This window comes from Triturus cristatus, chromosome 4_1 (assembly GCF_964204655.1).
Source record: "Triturus cristatus chromosome 4_1, aTriCri1.1, whole genome shotgun sequence".
In the NCBI taxonomy this organism is placed as follows: domain Eukaryota; kingdom Metazoa; phylum Chordata; class Amphibia; order Caudata; family Salamandridae; genus Triturus; species Triturus cristatus.
Genome location: NC_140585.1, coordinates 1,270,089,244 through 1,270,108,472, shown reverse-complemented (window position 1 = coordinate 1,270,108,472; position 19,229 = coordinate 1,270,089,244). Strand labels below are relative to the sequence as shown.

Genomic DNA, 19,229 nt, shown 5'->3' with positions numbered 1-19,229 from the left:
GGAGCCACGCAGCAAACGGCAATGTCAGCGGACTGCGAGGAATGCCAGGAATGGCCAGTAAGCAATATTGCCCAGAAATTTGCTTTCTTCAGTTAACAAAATGCCAGCTGCCAGGTGGCTAACATGAACAAATACTGATGCTCACAAAAAACTCCTTCCTTGCTCAACAGGGAGCCTCCCCCTAAGCCGGAACAATAAAAGTTCGGTTTGCTGTTTAAATTTAAGGAAGATCAGCCAGATACCTTCCCTCAGTAAGATAAGGAGTCTTCCCCAGACATAACCAGGAATATCCGCTACAAAGAGGAACAAATATTTAGAACATGGAAATGCAATGTAGGTAATATGAAGAGCCATATAAATAGGGCTCTCAACTAACCCCCGGCGGGTCATCATAGTAACTCCCAACAGTGTTGCTCAGTACACTGACATATTCAAAAGGGAGTTAATAGGAAAAGCCTGGAACCTACCCTCTGGAGGCCGAGCAACACAAAGTTTACCATAAAGTTCAACAAAGTATGGTTAGTTGCTGAATGAATGTATGATAACTGTCTGAAGTGTGACAAAAAGCAATGGAACTATTGTGGGTTCCTCCCCCCTTCAATGCTTGTATGGTAGGAAGAGCACTGCAGGGCGGCAGAGGGTAAGGTTGTTTCTACTATTTTTATTGCCCTAGCTCAGTCACTCGGTGCAAGTACGGAAGTGGAACACCCCATGTAGTAATTAGTTGTTCGAGAAATAGTGTAGCTGCTAATAGCAGATTCACTGGCACAAAGGAGGAAGTTGCTGTGTTTCAGTGAATGTGATGAAGTGTAAATAAATTCAGGCAGGACAGTGTTCCCCCAAACTGCAGCTCTCTGAATCCGTGGAGTAGCTCATGTAGACATTTTAAACAAGGCCAGAAGGGATGTGTCTGGCATTCTGTCCTGTGGGTTATATATCTAAAACATTGAGGTCCACAAGCTGTCTCATCACCAGACAGGTCTAAGTACTAAACTTATAGTTCAAATGGATTACTACCAAGTAAAGGTTACATCACAACCAAGAGAAGTTGTTTGGTAGGTTTGGAAATGAAATCACTTGTTTTACTTTGTCAGTAAGATAGATGATACGTTGTAGAAGAGTGTGTCAAGGTCACAGTTACAGAAGCTGTACTGATTCTATAAATGTGAAGAAATAGATTTCCTCAATGATTGTGCATCACCCAGATTATCTTTCCAAATCGTTTTAAAGTTTGTTTGTGTTCTCTGTTCGTTTTGTGTGCCTAATGGATCAAGTAACTCCCTGAGGAGGCCTAGTAAAAGTGAAAAATGAGATTCAAGGACCAACCTAAGTTAATAACAATATGCCCACGTGGAGGAGCAAAGACTGTGGTGGGCAAATATATGCAAAAAATTAAAGGGCAGTGAGATGAATTTGATTAGACTGTCAGACGTCTTCCCTGCGATTATTGTATGCATACAAAATGGGACAGCCTGTAGAAGTTTAGCATCCTTCGTTTGTGTAGTCCTAGTTTGAGTGCCCCTTGATTGTATCCTGTGTCCTGTGTGTCATACAGATAGTGAATTCCTCACACACAGAGTATGATGGGAAACAACCATTACAACGCCGTCATTACAATGCACTACCTTTACAACGCAGTCATTACAACGCAATATCCTTTACATCGCATGCCATTACAATGGATCCATTACAACACATGTCACGACAACACATGCCATTACAACGCATGCCACTACAACGCACGTCATACCAAACTATTATTAGGAAGGTAATGGGATATAATAATGTTTACCCCTACACTATCCAACACTTACCCTACTGTTGCACTCACCGGAGTGGGAATAGTAATTTTTACCCCTACACTATATAATACTTACCCTACTGTTGCACTCACTGGAGAGGGAATAGTAATTTTTACCCCTACACTATCCAACACTTACACTACTGTTGCCCTAAAAGTATTATGCGTTGTAATGGTATGCATTGTAATGGAATGCGTTGTAAGTGTAGTTTCTAAAAATGTGTTGTGATGGCATGCGTTGTAAAACTTTGTGTTGTAACGTGTCCTATTCGAGTATGACATGCAATGTCCTTCAAAAGCCCTTGGATAGCCTGACCACCTAACATTATATCGTGATATTCAGGGCTGGAAGTCTGTTCAAGCTTAGCTTTCTTTTCTTAGTCTGCCAGAAGCAAGGCTGACTCTTCCAGTAGCTGCCATGATGCTGGTGCTCAGAACTACACACCAAGCAACCTTTGTCTTTAAGAAAGTCTTCCAAGGTGGTTAAAGCTGAATACAAAAAACACACCGGAGACTTCAGAGGAAAGGAAGTCTTCTAGTGCTGAAAGTCAGGACTGAGCTAAGAGTGAAGCTTTAAACAAATAGGTACTGGAGCAAAAAGAGTCCTAAGAAAAATATTCAAGCATATGGGAGAAAACGCATAGTACAAAAATATAAACCAGGGGACAAAGAATGTGACGAAAAGGTACTTGCAAATGCTTTGTGTTGCAAGGAATTGCTGTGACGCCCAACCTATTATAGGGAAAAACAGGAAGTATACCATGATCCTCAATTCTCCACCTAACGTTGAGTTGCAAGACAGAGTTAGCAAATAGAAGACAGCAATCCTGGATTGAGATCATCCTACAAACAACTTGGCCCCTTGGCCTTATGGGATTTGAGGACGTTCCTTCCAGAAAGATAAATTGCCAGCACAGCCTGCATTTCCAGTCCTCAGGTGATCGTTGAGAGCATAGATTCAGCAGCGAGTCTAGTGCCATTAGTTAAGTGCCTCCAAGACACTGCAGCTTCACTACAACGCATTGACACTCCACTCTCACATGATATGGGCCGCACGCAAAGTGTTTGAAGACCATGAGCAAGACTCTAGGTGAGGGTTAGATGACTGCTGGTGCACAACATTATACCACCCTTCCAATGCCCTGGGTTCTTTAGAATTTGCTTGAAAAATTGGTGAACCAAGGCAGGAGCTTGAATAGTGGCTTCATCTTTTCTAAGGGATAACCCTTGCAGTCAATGAGAAATGTTATTTTCCCTCTACATATTTTAAAATCACAGATTGCTTGGACTTCAAACTCTGGAACATCACCAATCAATAAAACTGGATGGTGCAAGAGGATAAGATGGTTGGAAGGGATTTGCATGGGAAGGCTGTAGCAGGGAAGAATGAAAAAACTGATGAATCTTCCAAGTTAAAGGAAGGTGAAACCTGAAAGTTACTGTATTAATGTGTTAAGTTATCCGGAATGGTCCCTAAAAGTGTAGTTTAAGTTTATTAGCAGAGGAATGTAAAGTAAGGAAACAAGGAGATAGTCAAGCCTTATTCCAACATTGTATTGATGGTTAGGCTCACAATAAGCGTAATCAAACCTTTTCATCTTGGCCTTAGAATCTTGAAGATTTTCATGATTCTTCACTTCAAAGTCTGAAAATGTTCAAACTAAATCTCTTGCAGTGGGTACACTTTGACTCCTGTAGTGTGGGTAGGAAGGATCCTGAGATAAAAGCCTTGTAGACAGTTAAAGGTGAAACTTGTGCACAACTGTGGATGGCCTTATTATAAGAAAAGAAGGTTAAGGCCAGATTAGAGGACAAGTTACTTTGAGTGGTGTTACAAATACATCATAGGTACTGTTCTCGTTTCTGGCTGACTTGTTTTGTGTGCCCATTAGTCTGGTGATGATGGTCCGACAATAAGGCCACATCATTATGAAGATTCTTGCAGAAAGCGTTCCAAATGTGTGAAATAAATTGAGGGCCTCAGTCAGAAATGATAATTCATGGAACTCCATGTAATCGAAATATATCATATAAAAAGATCAAAGACAATGTCTTGGCTGAAGGCAAAGTCTTTCAGGCAGTGAAATGAGCTATTTGTGAAAAAGAATCTACAGTCATCATAATGACACAATATACATCCAGAGGAGGTAAGGCAACAAAGCTCGGTGGAAGTTGCGTGCCAGATAGACTGCAGCAGACCCAAAAGTCTTAAAAGAGAAGAATTTTCCTGAGCACAAACGAGGCAACATACCAAATATGATTCAGTGTCCTTGCAAACAGATGGTCACCAGAAATGTCTAAGTAATTCCAAAGTTGCCTTACACTTCCCTATGACCAGCAAGAGAAGTATCATGACACATCTGTAGAACCTTTAATCTCACTTCCTGGTTTGTAAAAATGTATTCTTTTGCCTTCATATAGAATTTACTACTTACAGTTAAAGTCTCTCTTAGCTCTTCTGTCTCATCACTTTGTGCTTTGGTATAGCATGTCTATGCTTTTTCTTGAAAACATTGCACAACCCCCTGGATACCTTTGCAGATGAATTACCCTTTGGTCATAGAATAGAGGCAACTCTGCATACCTTTGGGATAGAGCATCAGCAGCGAAATTCTTGACACTGCTATGTAAGTGATTATGTCATATTGATTGAACAAATATGCCCAAAGGGTTTGACAAATGTTTTTACATTGCATCTTCCTGGGAAAGTATAGATTCCAATGAGTGCCCTGTCTGATAATAACTTCATTTTGAGGAGGCCAGCTTCAGAGCGAAGAGTTCTCTTTCTAAGACTGACTACTTCTTTTCACATTTAATAACTATATGAAACAGATTCAATATGGCGTGTACCAATCTGTTATTTTTAAGTTGCAGAAGAGCAGCCCCTACAGCTCTGACAAAGGCATCAGTCTCAATCAGGAAGTGCTTTGTTGGGTTCAGATCCCATAGAATTGGGGCCTATGTAAACTCTGATTTTAGGTAATTGAAGGCTTGTATGCTCATTGGTTAAGTTCAAAAACCACAATTGATGGACAGAATGCAGAACAATGTCATACATTCACCCCAGTACAGAGATCTGGGCCTAAATCCATCGTTTTTTTGCTCACCATGCCATTCCAGTTTGAACCCAGCCATATGCAAATCAGTCTTGACCCTGTGCCTCATGGGAACAGTCCAGCCCGAACTGCCAAGCCAGGTCCTCCCTGGACTGGAAACAAGCATCCTAGGACCGGTTTCGGGGTTTCACCCCTCTTCAGCCAGGATAGCTTGATTCCAGTGGCATGGAAAGCACGGGACTCACGTCTGAGCATACGCGACCCACTCGGGGTGACAAATGCAAAAACAACAGTTGATGGACAGAATGCAGAACATTTGTCATACATTCACCCCAGTACAGAGATCTGGGCCTAAATCCATCGTTTTTTTGCTCACCATGCCATTCCAGTTTGAACCCAGCCATATGCAAATCAGTCTTGACCCTGTGCCTCATGGGAACAGTCCAGCCCAAACTGCCAAGCCAGGTCCTCCCTGGACTGGAACCAAGCATCCTAGGACCGGTTTCGGGGTTTCACCCCTCTTCAGCCAGGATAGCTTGATTCCAGTGGCATGGAGAGCACGGGACTCACGTCTGAGTGAGTGTTTGATTGGTTCTGATGCTCCGTCCATCACCACCCTCTTTTGTACCGCTTTGTTCGCCATAAGTTGGCAGGGTATGCTCAGACGTGAGTCCCTTGCTCACTTTGCTACTGGATTCAAGCAAGCCTGGCTGAAGACGGCTGAAATGCCAGAAACCGGTCCTAGGAAGCTTGTTTCCGGTCCAGGGAAGGCATGGCTTGGCAGTTCGGGCTGGACTGTTCCCATGAGGCACAGGGTCACACTGATTTGCATATGGCCATATCTGAACTGGGGTGGCAGAGTGGGCTAAAGAACGGTGATGGATCAAACCCAGATCTGTTGACTGGGTGTGAGTGTTTGATTGGTTCTGATGCTCCGTCCATCACCACCCTCTTTTGTACCGCTTTGTTCGACATAAGTTGGCAGGGTATGCTCAGACGTGAGTCCCTTGCTCACTTTGCTACTGGATTCAAGCAAGCCTGGATGAAGACGGCTGAAATGCCAGAAACCGGTCCTAGGAAGCTTGTTTCCGGTCCAGGGAAGGCATGGCTTGGCAGTTCGGGCTGGACTGTTCCCATAAGGCACAGGGTAAGACTGATTTGCATATGGCCATGTCTGAACTGGGGTGGCAGAGTGGGCTAAAGAACGGTGATGGATCAAACACAGATCTGTTGACTGGGTGTGAGTGTTTGATTGGTTCTGATGCTCCGTCCATCACCACCCTCTTTTGTACCGCATTGGTTAAGTTGGCAAAGTTTCCAATGGATTACAAATAAAAACGGGCCCAACCCAGAAAAGATTGCTTGAGTTTGCCAGTCCACAGTGACTAAACTCTCATGAACATCTATAGAAATTCCTCATGCACTTAACTTGAAGCTCAGATATTCCTCCCCAGAATGTTTCAAATTCACATTTATCTGGTTTTCAGTATAGATAGTTCTGTCTTAAGCTGTCTAGGACTTGAACTACATATTGATGGTGCACCTGGACATCATTTGAATAGATAAGAATGCCATCCAAGTACATTTTTACCAGTTATTTGAGCATGTCAGAGAATATGTGATTTATGAATCTCTGAAAATGACTGGGGCATTGTGCAAACCAAAAGGCATTAATCTTTACTCAAAATGATGCCCCAGGGTCCCAGAGGCCATATTAAACTTATCTCTGGCTTTAATCTGGAACAAGTGGCAAGCTTCACTGAGATCTAGCTTATTGGAAATACTACCCCGCCCCACCCTCCAATACAGACTCCAGGATGTCTCGGATTAAGGGAAGAGGCTAAAAATATTTCGTTGTAACTGTATTCAGCCCTTGCAAGATCTAAACTGGAGAGGTGGTCTGTGCAATGAGACCATTCTGCAGATTTTCTTAGAGATGCTATCTCAAAACTTCCTTTTCTAGCTCCAGTAAAGAATAAACCCTGCCAAAGGGGTCAGTCACTCATGGTTCGAGAGGGATTGCACAAACAAATTCCTTGTGAGGAGGCAGGGACAATTCCTTGGTTTCTCAAAACTATTGGGTAATAATTAATACTGGGTCAGTAAGGAGTGAGGGCCTCGTTTATTAGTTTTTGCCATGGGGCAGCACCGCAGGCCTTCCTGCTGCGATGCCCTACGGCAAAAGAAAAGGGCAGAAATGCGCTGTATCTATCAGATACAGAGCATTCCTGTCCTTTTCTCCTGTCCAAAATGGGAATGCCATGCGCCAACGCAAATACCTTTGCACCATGGTGCAAGGGTGCCTGCGCTGGGGGGATTGATTTTGTGCAGGATAGGAAACCTTCCTGCACAAAAACAATCACAAGAGCCTTTTTCCTCTTCCTATGTGGGCTGCAGAATGCAGCCCACATAGAAAAAAGAAAATCGAGGAGAAATAAAGATATTTCTCCTCGTTGTGCCCCCCTTACGCCTCCCAAGGGAGGCATACATTTTTGGCACTGCCTCAGATTTACATTTTCTCATAAATATGGGACGGTGTCAAAAAGCCATGGATGTTTCTGGGAACACCCCCCGCAACGCCCATTGCAAGCCCCTTTAACGCAGAAAACTGCGTTGAAGGGAACAATATTTATCAGGCAGCATTAAGCCAAAAAAGTGTCGTAGTGCTGTCTGATGAATATCGTACAGGCTCCTGCACCACGGAACGTCACACAAAGTGATGTGCCGGTGGCACAAGGAGCCTAATAAATAAGGCCCTGAGAGTACTAGAGTTCTGTGGCTTAACTATGAGGCCCTCTACAGGATACTAGTAATTCTGTGAGGTGTAGCAATGCTCGTGACAGAATTCAGAATATAGAAAGATTGCCCTTGTTACCCATATGAATTATCCTTGTTCACATATGAATTGTGTCAGGCAAGACAGGGGGCCCTCAATGTTAGAATAGAACCAGCTGACATTATATAATATCAAATGACACTAACTCCTTATGGTCATCAAAGGTCAACACCATGGGCCGAAGACCAGTGGAGAAGTATCCGCAGTTTGGACCTGCTCCGGAGAACTTTTACTGAATCCGTGGAATATATCCACAGTTTGGACCTGCTCCTGAGAACTTGTGGAATATCACTTTCCATCATCCACTTGTTGTCCATATACAGACCTCTAGCTCCTCAAATGAGCAGAGTGGGTGCCTCAAAAGATCTTCCTTACATAAGGCTATCCCACATAGGAAGTAGTGCCAGTCAGGAATGGGAATCTCTAAATAAGCCAACAAAAGCAAATCTATGTTACCTCATCCTTTTCCCTTTTACAAAGGAGAGGCGTTGCAGTTTCTCAAAGGCTTCTGTGGACATAAGTGGCACACTAAACCCTTATACTAGGTGGTCTGAAGAACTATAGTGCATGCAGAGCCCATTCTTCAGCCAGTGTTCTCTCTCTGCCACTAAAAGCGCTCCTCAAGCTGAGCCAATCTGAATGGGATCTCCATTAATAGAATGTGAAGGTTACTCAGGATCTCTTTCCATCCTCTCGTGAAATCTTTAATGCTCCTGGTGACTATAAGAGTCCGGGACCTGTACTTCTCTGACTAACGTTTTGGTAGGCAGTGTTCAGTAAGGAGGGCTGAATTAATTATCTCAGCAAGGGTTAAAGGGTGGACTAAATGAATGAGGGTTTTTTTAATCCTCTTTCAGAGTCCTCCACGAAAAATGGTCATTATGGACTTCTTGACCCAAGTAATCTCAGCAGTTAGCTAAACACGGTGAAATAAGTTAGGACCTAGTCATTTCCCTGCTGACCATTGCACAAGGCAGAAATCTCGTGCCCCCCTCTCTCAAACATTATCTAAAATCTTTCTTTAAAAAAATGGAAAGACTGCTTAGACTGAGGTCTCTAAAAGTGACCAGTGGTGTAGGCCAAGCCAATGCTGCTTTAGTCAAAGCTCCAATCTGGTAACCCACCTTAGCCTTCTTATCACAAAATTGAAGTGGATGAAAGACAAATTGTACCCTCATGGCATCTTAAGGTCAGATTTTCGCTCCTCAGATACTGAATCTCATGAGACAGTTGTAGTATCTCCAGAAGCGCCTGTTGAGGATCCTGTGAAGACCAGGGTATGGGATTTATCTTCTCCTTTTCTATTCTGATTTGTGGGTACCACAACTTGTCAATGGCTGGACGGCTGGTCAAGTTTAGCTTCCCAGTCTTCCTATGCCAGAGGTAAGGGCTACCACTTCCCAGAGCCAAGGTGATGATGGTGCTCAGAACTATACAGAATGCAATCCGTGCCTTTCAGAAGGAGTCCCCAGGAGGTAAAGCCAAAGGCAAAAATCATGCAAAGACTACGGAGGAATGGACATCTTCTGACACTAGAGGTCAGGACTGGCAGTGAGAGTGGAAATTGAAGCAAGTAGATACTTGAGTGAAAAGAATCCTAAGGAAGATATTTCAAGGACAGGAGAAAAACCCTGCTACAAAAATAGGAACATGATGAAAAAGTACTCCTGATTGTGTTGCAGCACAAGTGTTCTTAAGCCACTTCTTTTATAGGGACCACACTGGAAGTATCCTATGACCCTCAATTTTCTACTAAGAGTTGGGTTGCAAGACACTGAAAAAAGATAGAAAGTAACCATCTTTGAATGGGAAATGCCTTCAAACAACTAGGTCCCATTACATTCTAGCATTTCAGGAAATTCCTGTCAGAGAGACGAAACGCCAGCACAGCCCATATTACGAGTCCTTATGGTAGCATTGGGAGAAAAGGCACAGCAGTGAGGTAAGTACCCTCATGAGACCAGTGCTGCATCACAGTGCTTTGACACTCCATCACCCAAGGTGGCATGCACAGAAAGGGTTTGAAGATGGGAGAGTCGAGCGCCACAGCTTCTGCAGCTCGACAGTTGCAGACGAAGCCTTCTGATTTAGTCAAATTAGAATGATTGTTTTTTAGCCAGTGTGAATATTTGTATGCATGTGTTTTATAAAGGAGGAACCATGCTGTAAGGATAGGGAGCTGTACAAGATAAGGGAGGAGACCTATTATGAGACATGTAGAGGGGAGAAACTATTGCTATCTGAGGATGAGATAAACGTTGAAGAGATCAGGCTTCCGCTGCTTCCTGAAGATGAGGCGTAATAGAGCCAGTCTGTTCTGTGTCAGGATGTATTAAAGACCTCTACTGTTTTTAAGGCCTGTCTTTAATGCTTTTTTATTTCCTGATTTCAAACTTTGTGATGTTACAGCTCTGTGAGCTGCATTCCCTGCTGGCGATCCTGCTCCTCTATGCAAAGCAGGAAGGTGTGTTTGAAGGAACAGATTTTAAAAAATGCAATATGCATTGCAGGGGATGGCAGAAGGCAGAGGCATACTACAGAATGTGGCAGTAGTGGCAGATCCAGCCTTTGATGGCAGCTGTGTTTAATAGCTTACTCTAATGTGAAACCTCCTCATACTTCATCCTCACTTTTAGCTGGAATCTCCTTCTCCACTTCTCTCAGTGTTAGTTACTGATTATTATTTTCTCCTTCATTTTACTGGTATGAACATTATCTTCTCCACACAGCCTCTGCTCGCGTCTTTTTTCTGTTCCCCTCAAAATCACATGTGTGAGTGAGATCCATATCAATGTTTGTCCAAGCTTAATTGTTAGCTAGCCACTGTGAAAATCAGTGTTAGGAGCATCAACTCAGTATGCATCACGTGTTTGTCAGAGTAGGATATGATTCAGATACATTCATGGTTCCTTACATTTAGCCATTCAGAATGGTTATATCCTGGATATTGGTTGCATTTATATAATATCAAATGCAGTAACGTTCTCCATTTCCAAGATGGAAGTTGTTTTTCATCCGCTCGTGTCTCGGACAATTGAAAGACTGAATTATGCTATGATCATCTTTGAAAAACTATCTTCATTGTATTAGCCTAATCTATTCAATTAATTGCTTTTTGCTAGAGGTGTTTGTATGAACAAAGACATTTCTTCGATTGTGGGTTTGCTCCGTGAATGGTTGTGAAGTGGCAATCTTCCATTCATTCTAAAGACTTTGGTGTTTCTGAATATACTACAAAATGCATTCCATAGTATTCAAGGCGAAACGTTTGAAATTCACAAGCACACTTTGCTGCAGATTGGTACCCAGTTCTACAAGGTTCATATACACAGTACTCTAGATAATTCTGTTTGTGAAATTATATAGTAAATGTTGTTTGTTTACTTTATTCAGGACTCCATCACGTTAGACGAATCCATACCAGGCCCAAGACAGAGTGGTATTTATTTTATTTATTTAGATGAGTTTTATATAGCGCTGGCAAGACCCGGAGGTATCAGAGCGTTTTACATAAGGAAACAGCATTTTACAAGTTAAAAAAATAATCACATTAATTACAGAAAGGTTACAAATTCAATACAGGAGTTATTAGTGACCATGAAAAACAAGAGCCATGAAAAAAAGAGAAAGGGCCAGGGAGAGCAGGGAGTCCGGGGGGGGGGGGTGGTGTTGGGGAATGTTGGAGTCTGCAGCGGAAAAAGAGACGAGACATAAGTTGGAGGTCCGGCTGGGTAGGTGACGGCCATAGCGGGGTGCCAAAGCCTGTCTCCCCTATAGCTGTCAGAGCAGCTCCACCGGGAATCGGACATACATTGCAGGCTCCGCCGGATAAAAAGAGGATCAGGAGCAGCCCAAAAGTCTAGGGCCAGAGACGGGCTGGTGGAGCTGGCAAGGGTGGCCTGTGCCTCCCTAGTTGGTATGTAGTGACATGTGTCTTTCCCAATTCCTCTAATAAATGAACAAATGTTAAATGCTTTGAGGTGATGGAAATATGGCTTCTCCATAATAGGATCTTCGAAAATATTCACGATCAGTGAATATCTCCACCTTTGTGCGGTGTGTGCTCCCAGAACAACTAATAAAACTTCTTGTTGAAAAGAAAAAGTTTTCTGTAAAATTAACATTGGTTAACAAGACTGGGCTTTGCCCTTCACTGAGTAGCCAGTAAAGGGAACACTAAAGATGAAAAAGTTACTTGTAGTCCTGGTCATCCATTATAGAAATCATTGTTAATTCATAAACAAGGAGTATGTTAATGTCCATGCGCGATGCTCAGAAACTTTTAACAAGATACATTTCTCTTTTTATATTTTAAAGAAAAAACAAAAACCCCTCCTTTTTCAATTCAAATTAATTGTCACGCATATGCCCATCATAGTTATGGCATCTGTTCTTATATTTCTGGCCTACAACTTCATTTTTAAAAAGTCTCCAATTAAATACTAGAGCTGTTGTAAACTTCCTACTTAGGTCCTGGCCACGAACTGGTGACTAAATTGTGCATAGTTTTGAGTTCTTAGTTGTGTGATCAATATTACACCACTTCTCCTTTCCCATGATCGATTCTGGCAGCTCTATTTTCCCAAAATGTATCGGAAAAGGTCCAGAACAAAGGCAACACATGCAGATTTTGGTGTGCTGAATACTGAGATTACATGTGATGCTGCAATCTAACTTGAAAACTCACCTTAGGATATATTTGCAACGCCAGCTGAATATCTCACTCTGTGCTACACAACTTGGAATTAAGGGTTACGTGTTTTAGAATGAAGACATAATCTTTTTGTTGTTATATTCAAAAAAAGAAAGATAAAGTAGAAATAGGTATAAAGAAGATTTAGGGGCATATTCACAAGGCTCTATCGCGGAGTTAACGGCATTTTATCACAGCCAAAGTTGCGATAAACATATCGCCCCAATCACAAGCTGGTGTTAACATCCCACAGCACCAGTTAACCCGCGATAGCAGCCGCAAAAAACATCACCACAGATGACTCCTGCAACTATCGCTAATGAGATGCAGAGTAGGCGTTCCGGTGTCAAAATCTGCGACAACGCCACTCCACAACATTCTCAACGACCAGCCAGATCTGCCATAAGAACACAAAACAGGCTCTAAGGCGCGTTAGCAGCTGGAAAATAACACCTGCTCCGACCTGGTGCAAAGTCGGATGACAGCCTGCACCACAAAAGGGAGCTCAGCCCACAGCCACACCTGAAGAACAACAGATGCACCCGGGCAACTGAACATGCAGCCCAGAGGGCCGAAAGGGCAACAACACCCGCCACCACCACCCCCAGGACCCCCCTCTCCAGCACCCACCCGACCAAAGACATGCCACATCAGCTACACCTAAACATGTACAAAATAATCTGCATGATGTCGCACAATCACAACTGGTGACATGCATTTGCCGTCACAAAAATGAGCATCACACATTCACTTTCGAAGCTACAAATGAAACTTTCTTAACATGAACACTGAACTGAAATGAAGACACATGGCGGCTCCCCTCAGGACAATCCGTAGGTCACAGCCTACAAGACAAAAATCATGATGAGAAGGTGTGTCCTGTGCACATCAAAGGACAGAGAGAGAGTGAAGGGGAGAGAGAAGAAGAGAGGGAGAGAGAGATAAGAAGAGAGGGGGAGAGAGAGAGAGAAGAAGAGAGGGGGAGAGAGAGAAAATAAGAGAGGGAGAGAGTGAGAGAGAGAGAAGAAGAGAGGGGGAAGAGAGATAAGAAGAGAGGGAGAGAGAGAGAGAGAAGTGAGGGGGAGAGAGAGATAAGAAGAGAGGGGGAGAGAGAGAGAAGAAGAGAGGGGGCGAGAGATAAGAAAAGAGGGGAGAGAGAGAGAGAGAGAGAGAGAAGAAGGGAGGGGGAGAGAGAGAGAGAAGAAGAAGAGAGAGGGAGAGTGAGAGAGAGTGCCACACCTGCGCACCCAGGCCACACTGCGAACCTGCTGCCAACGGTGTGTCTCCAACCACTTGCCGGTATGTATTGCAGTTCACCAGGTCACACATCTGAGACAGACCCGTCATCTGAAACAGAGTCCAGATACTTGATTGGCACAGTACACACAATTGCACAAGCCACCATTGCCTGCCCTCTCATGCACACCCTGACAGAGGCACCCCAGCCCCTCCCGCAGCCCATCGGAGCATGCCTGCCCATGAACACCCAGGCCTCACTGCTCACCTTCCGCCACCGGCGTGCAGACAGGAGTTCCCACCACGTGCCGCTGCAAGCCACAAGCCCGGGGCCCGCGAACATGGCACCCTCCACACCATGCAGCCCTGCAGGCCACCAGGTCTCACGTTTGGTGCTTGGTCTTGATTACTCCATGGCAGAGGACATACCAGTTCACCCGGCTTCATCGCAGGCTGCACACCACCTCAGCCCAAAAGGTGCCACTAACTCTGGGATCGACGCCACGTGGCGGTAGGCCCGCGCTGCCTGCTGGCTCTGGCCTACACTGTGGTCCAGCAGGGCACACAAAACCTGAGCTGTCCAGACAGCCGGGACAGGGCATAATTGCAGGCTGCACACCCTCTCAGCATTTAAGGTGCCCCTACCTCGGTGCGCCCAAAGTCACTGTCTTGTGGCGGGGTGCCTGTGCCGGACGAAAAGCATTGGGTGCCACTAAGCCTGTGCAACCCCAGTCAGCACCACCTGGTGGTAGGCCTTTGATGGCCGCAAGGCCTTGGGTGCGACAAACCCTATGCGCAACAACTCATGGGCCCTTTATGATTGAGAACCGTGGAGCGCCTGTCATCCAGTCACCACCGTCTGAGTGGAATGTGACGTCGTCGGCCCCTTATGTTGGCAGAGTCACATGGCCTGTGACTCCTGTGCCGGATGGGTGTGGTGTGTGTGCAAACCTGCCCTCAGCGAGTGGCTGTTACATGCTGACAACTAGACCAGTGACCTGCACACCACCAGCGAGTACACCTGCGACGATTAGCAATGAGGGCCCCCCCACAGAGCGTAAGCGAAGTGGTCTGGCCTGCTGTCGCCGGACCAGCACAGGGCTTGCAAAAATGACTTGTGGGCTCTGGGCGTGGTTCAGTCCATGTCCGGACATGGAAGTGACTGATGCGTGTGTCCCTGTTGTAGTGTCCGCGGCACCCAGAACACAAAATGCAATGTAGTACCCTCTGACTGGCATCCCACAGGATGAGCATCATTGACGCAAGGGAAATCACTGTCCCTACATTCATCCACACATTCATACATGAATGATGAAAGACATAACACAGCAGTGCATTACTGGATGTTGATTGCACATCCAGTGCAGTTTTGCAGCTGGAGCGGTACAGGGCAATGCCAAGCACACTACACAATATGGGCCCGTGGAGGGCCAGCCAGAGTCCATCCGGGGATGACAAGTACTGCGGAAGAGGAAGGGTACAGTCCGCAGTCTGGTTGCCGTGTCATTGGTCATCAAACAGGATATGGCAGTCTTTGTCCCGGTCCAAGGTAAGTGCTTCAGAGTGTATCGGGGGTCAGTGGAAGGCCATGGGGTCATGGGGCCATGTGCGGCACCAAGCACAAACAGGCCACATGGTGGAAATGAATGCTAGTGCCTCCTGATCACAAACCCATCCATGTCCTCATTCCTGCATGTGTGCTCTGCCCCACCTGTGGGTGTTGCAGTACCGGCTGAGGCACTGACACATCAGGTGCCGGAGTGGATACGTCTGCCGCACTGTGAGGCAATGGCACACAAGGGGGCGAAGATGAGGATGGTGTGGGGGCAGCAGCATTCATCATCGCCACGCCTTGTGGCAGCAATGCCATGATGATGATCTGCAGGGCATGGTAGATCCCAGCTACATTTCGCTGGTGTGCAGCGGTGGCTGCCATCCTTTCCGCCTCCATCCGCACCATGTCCTCCATGAGCCTCTGCATGTGTGCCAGCTCACGGCTGGTATCGCTGGAGCCCCTCTGAGCGGACAGGTGTTCTTCTCTCCACGTCATGACTACAGCAATGTCAGTCAGGGCTCATTGGAGACCATGGAGCTGGCCTAGACACCCATGGATGGCGTCCAGTTTGGTAGTCATGAGGTCGAACCCCACCCGCACCTCCTCAGACGTCTCCCTCTGGCCCTCCAGCACACGGCATTGGAAGGCCGTGTGTTGTTTCTGGGGGTCTTGGGAGACTGCCGGAGCAGTGGGTGCCTCCTGCTGGGTGATTTGGGTGGAGGGTGGGGTCTCCTCGATGCAGCTGGGCAGCCCTGATCCTGGAAGTGAGTTGCGGATGATGTCAATGATGCCTAGGAGGGCTTGTGCGTCGATTCTGGGGTTGTCCTCCTCGTCATCATTGAAGAGTGGCTGGGACTGCTCTGCAGGGGGTGTTGACGATGGCCCTGCAATGTGAAGGAGAGATGGTGTATTGCAATGTGTTCACATGTATGTAGCCGCATGGTACATGTTGACATTCAGACAGCATGGCATTGTACATTATGACAGTCTGTAGATCTGGGCGATGACCCAGAGTCATTGAGGGTGTGTACTGTGCTCTGGTTGATTGTGCATGTGTGCTATCGTGGCCACCTTCACCCGTCTCACCAGCACCTGGTGGTCACTCACCCTGTTGCGGTTGCGTTGTGTCCTGTCGAGCAGTGTCCGGTCCCCCGACTCCGGCCACAGTATCCACACTGATGACTCTCGACACCAGATCCTCCATGTCATCCAGCATGAGCTGTGACGCTGGGCCCCCACCTCCTGTCTGTATTGATGCCTTCTGGTTGGCTGCAAGTTTCTCCTTGGTCTTTCACTTGATGTCATTCCATCGCCTCCCACGGCATTCACCTTGTCCACGATGTCCCGCCATATTTCAGTTTTGGTGCCCAATGACACGTTGGAGGGGACTATGATCCTGTTCACCTGCGGACTGAACTTCATCTTCCTCTTCTTCTTGTCCTTGCCCTTCCCTGTCCCAGAGGTCCCGGGCTGGTCGTCCAGGGTGCTTGTGGGGTTGTACTCGTCCTCTGCGCCTGCTCCAGCTGCCTCCATGGTGCTTGTGTGTTGGTCAGTTTGTGTTTGGGTGTTTTTTCTACTTTTATGGTGATTTTTCCCACCTGCCAGGTGTGTGTTGCAGGCCTGGCGCTGCTTATCGCTGATTTCCTCATCGCGCTTTGGCCCATCGCAGGTTTTTTGTGTTGTGGTTTGTGTTTTTATCTCCATTGAGGTGGTTGTATCATGGACATTGTCCGCGGTTCGGCAGACTATCGCATGGTACCGACTTGTTGTGAATTCCACGTTGACACAGGGTTATTTTCCCGCAATAGGCTGCGATGTGTAAAGTTGCGTTAACATTTTTGGGTGATGTTTAGCACACGTTCTTGTGAATATACCCCTTAGTCTTAACGTGTAACAAAATCAAACTTTTCCTGATTCTGAAAGATTGCATGGCACACTTTTCCATTCCCTCACACCAAGAACAGTTCCGTGGGCCATGGTATTGTCCTCATTGCAATGATTACTAACAAAAAACGAGCCTATAACGTCTCATTTCCGGGTCAAATTTCACCTTCCAAGTTCATGCCAACAAAGATCGAGGTACATTTTTACTGTACTCATTGTGGAACAGTCATAGGCATCGTATGTCGCGAATTGTGTTCGTTTTAGACCCATATACTGTGCAAAAAATACTGCCACAGTAGTAGATGTTTCTATCATGGTTCTATGATAACAATATTTGCATCTCAAGGTTTTAAATCCGATTTATATAACAATAACATATAAAACAGTAACTACTTACAATATGCAAGAGTAAGTAGATTGAGTCCCTGTTCCTTGACTTCAACCGATCTGTTTCTTGTCCAAGTTGCAAAAGACTTGCAGAAGAAATCTGTATATTTAAGAGAAAAAAATTACTTTAATTATAACAAGTATTGCCTCTGATACGTTGGGTTATCTCGCATTATATATTTGTACATTACGCTCACTATTACTTAATCTGTGCTGCCCCACAGAAATGTTGGATGACGTATGTCTGAAGCCTTTAAGGTACCACGTCATGGCCACATTTCTGTTACAGTTAAGCAGATCTGATTTTAGTGATAGAAACATTTTTACAATATTCGTGTATAGGTATTTTTGATATCCGCTGGGTGGGCAGATTCGTCATATCAGGTAGTGAGCATACTGGCAAAATGGCATTACGCGTTAGGTTAAGTTCTTTTTAATTTTCATGCAAAACAAAAATAAAGCACCATGCATCCAAAACATTGTGGTTCTGTGGTCCAGGCCACTGACAGCATTTCAGAGATAAATGCTTTCAGCTCGCCAGTTACACAAATATATAACCAGAACACCCGTCCATTTATAGTTCACCCAGGATATTATGAACTGCCTAGGGCAAGGAAAGCCCGAGAGATGGGGAGAAACACATGGAGATAGAGAAACAGCAGCAACAGAAAGAATATAAGAAAGGGAGACACAACTAAAGTCAAGGAGAGAATTAGACGGAGAGAAAGAAACGGGAGGCAAAGAGAGAGGCTGAGGAGAGAGAAAGAATTACACTAGAGGGACAGAGAAAAGTAGTGATGGGGTGATAAAAACGTGGAAAGAGAAAGAGAGAAAGATGGGAAGATGCATGGAAAAATAGAGAGAGACACATAGAAAGCCAAGGAGAGACAGATCCAGGGAAGGGCAAAGAAAGATGAGTGATAAAGATGGGAACGTCAAAGGAAGAGCGATAGATACAGGGAAAGAGCAATACCATCAAGGCATAGTTGTAAACGGCAGGTAGAGACAGAGAGAGAGAGAGAGAGAGAGAGAGAGAGAGAAAGAGAAAGACAGAGAGAGAGAGTCGGGGATAACAAGGGAGAATGATAGGGAGAGGGAAAGAAATACAAACAAGTAGACAGAGAAAGAAAAGGAAAGAAACAGATACAAGGAGTGTCAGAGAAACACCAGGCAAGTCAGTGAACGACCGCAAAAGACAAGAGAGATCAGAGAAGAGGGACAGAGTAAGAGAGGAAGAGAAAGACGGACAAAGAAAACAGAACATAGGGAGAGATAACAACTGGATTAGATGTAGAGAGAGATAGAGAGGGAAACAGAGTGTAAGCTAGATAGTGGAACAGTAGTAAAAGAAAGAGTCAGAGAAAGACAGAAATAAACAGAAAGAAAAAAAAGGAAAAGAAAGAATGAGAGAGAGAGATACGGATAGACAAAAAGAGGGTTTGATAGAAATGCACAAAAAAGAGGGAAAGAAAAGGAGATGAGGAAAGACATAGAAAGAAAAGGAGGGGCATAGATACCATGAAATCAATCTATCTATCTATCTATCTATCTATCTATCTATCTATCTATCTATCTATCTATCTATCTATCTATCTATCTATCTATCTATCTATCTATCTATCTATCTATCTATCTATCTATCTATCTATTTATTTATTTATTTATTTAGAAGTTTTATATAGCGCTGGCCAGACCCGAGGGCATTGGAGCGCTTTACATCAGTTGTATTGCAGAAAATAACACAGTACATTCATAGCAAGTATGGGTAGCAGTGTAGCCAT

The 19,229-nt window shown here is 45.0% G+C and overlaps 1 protein-coding gene across 1 annotated transcript in view; it reads right to left on the bottom strand.

The window, feature by feature from the left end:
* Window positions 1-19,229, bottom strand: part of NCKAP1L (NCK associated protein 1 like) — a 1,693,457-nt gene that overhangs the window by 191,234 nt on the left and 1,482,994 nt on the right. The window contains exon 30 of the mRNA XM_085654768.1: window positions 17,459-17,548. Within this exon, the coding sequence (XP_085510894.1) occupies window positions 17,459-17,548 (90 nt within the window). The remainder of the gene's footprint in view (window positions 1-17,458; window positions 17,549-19,229) is intronic.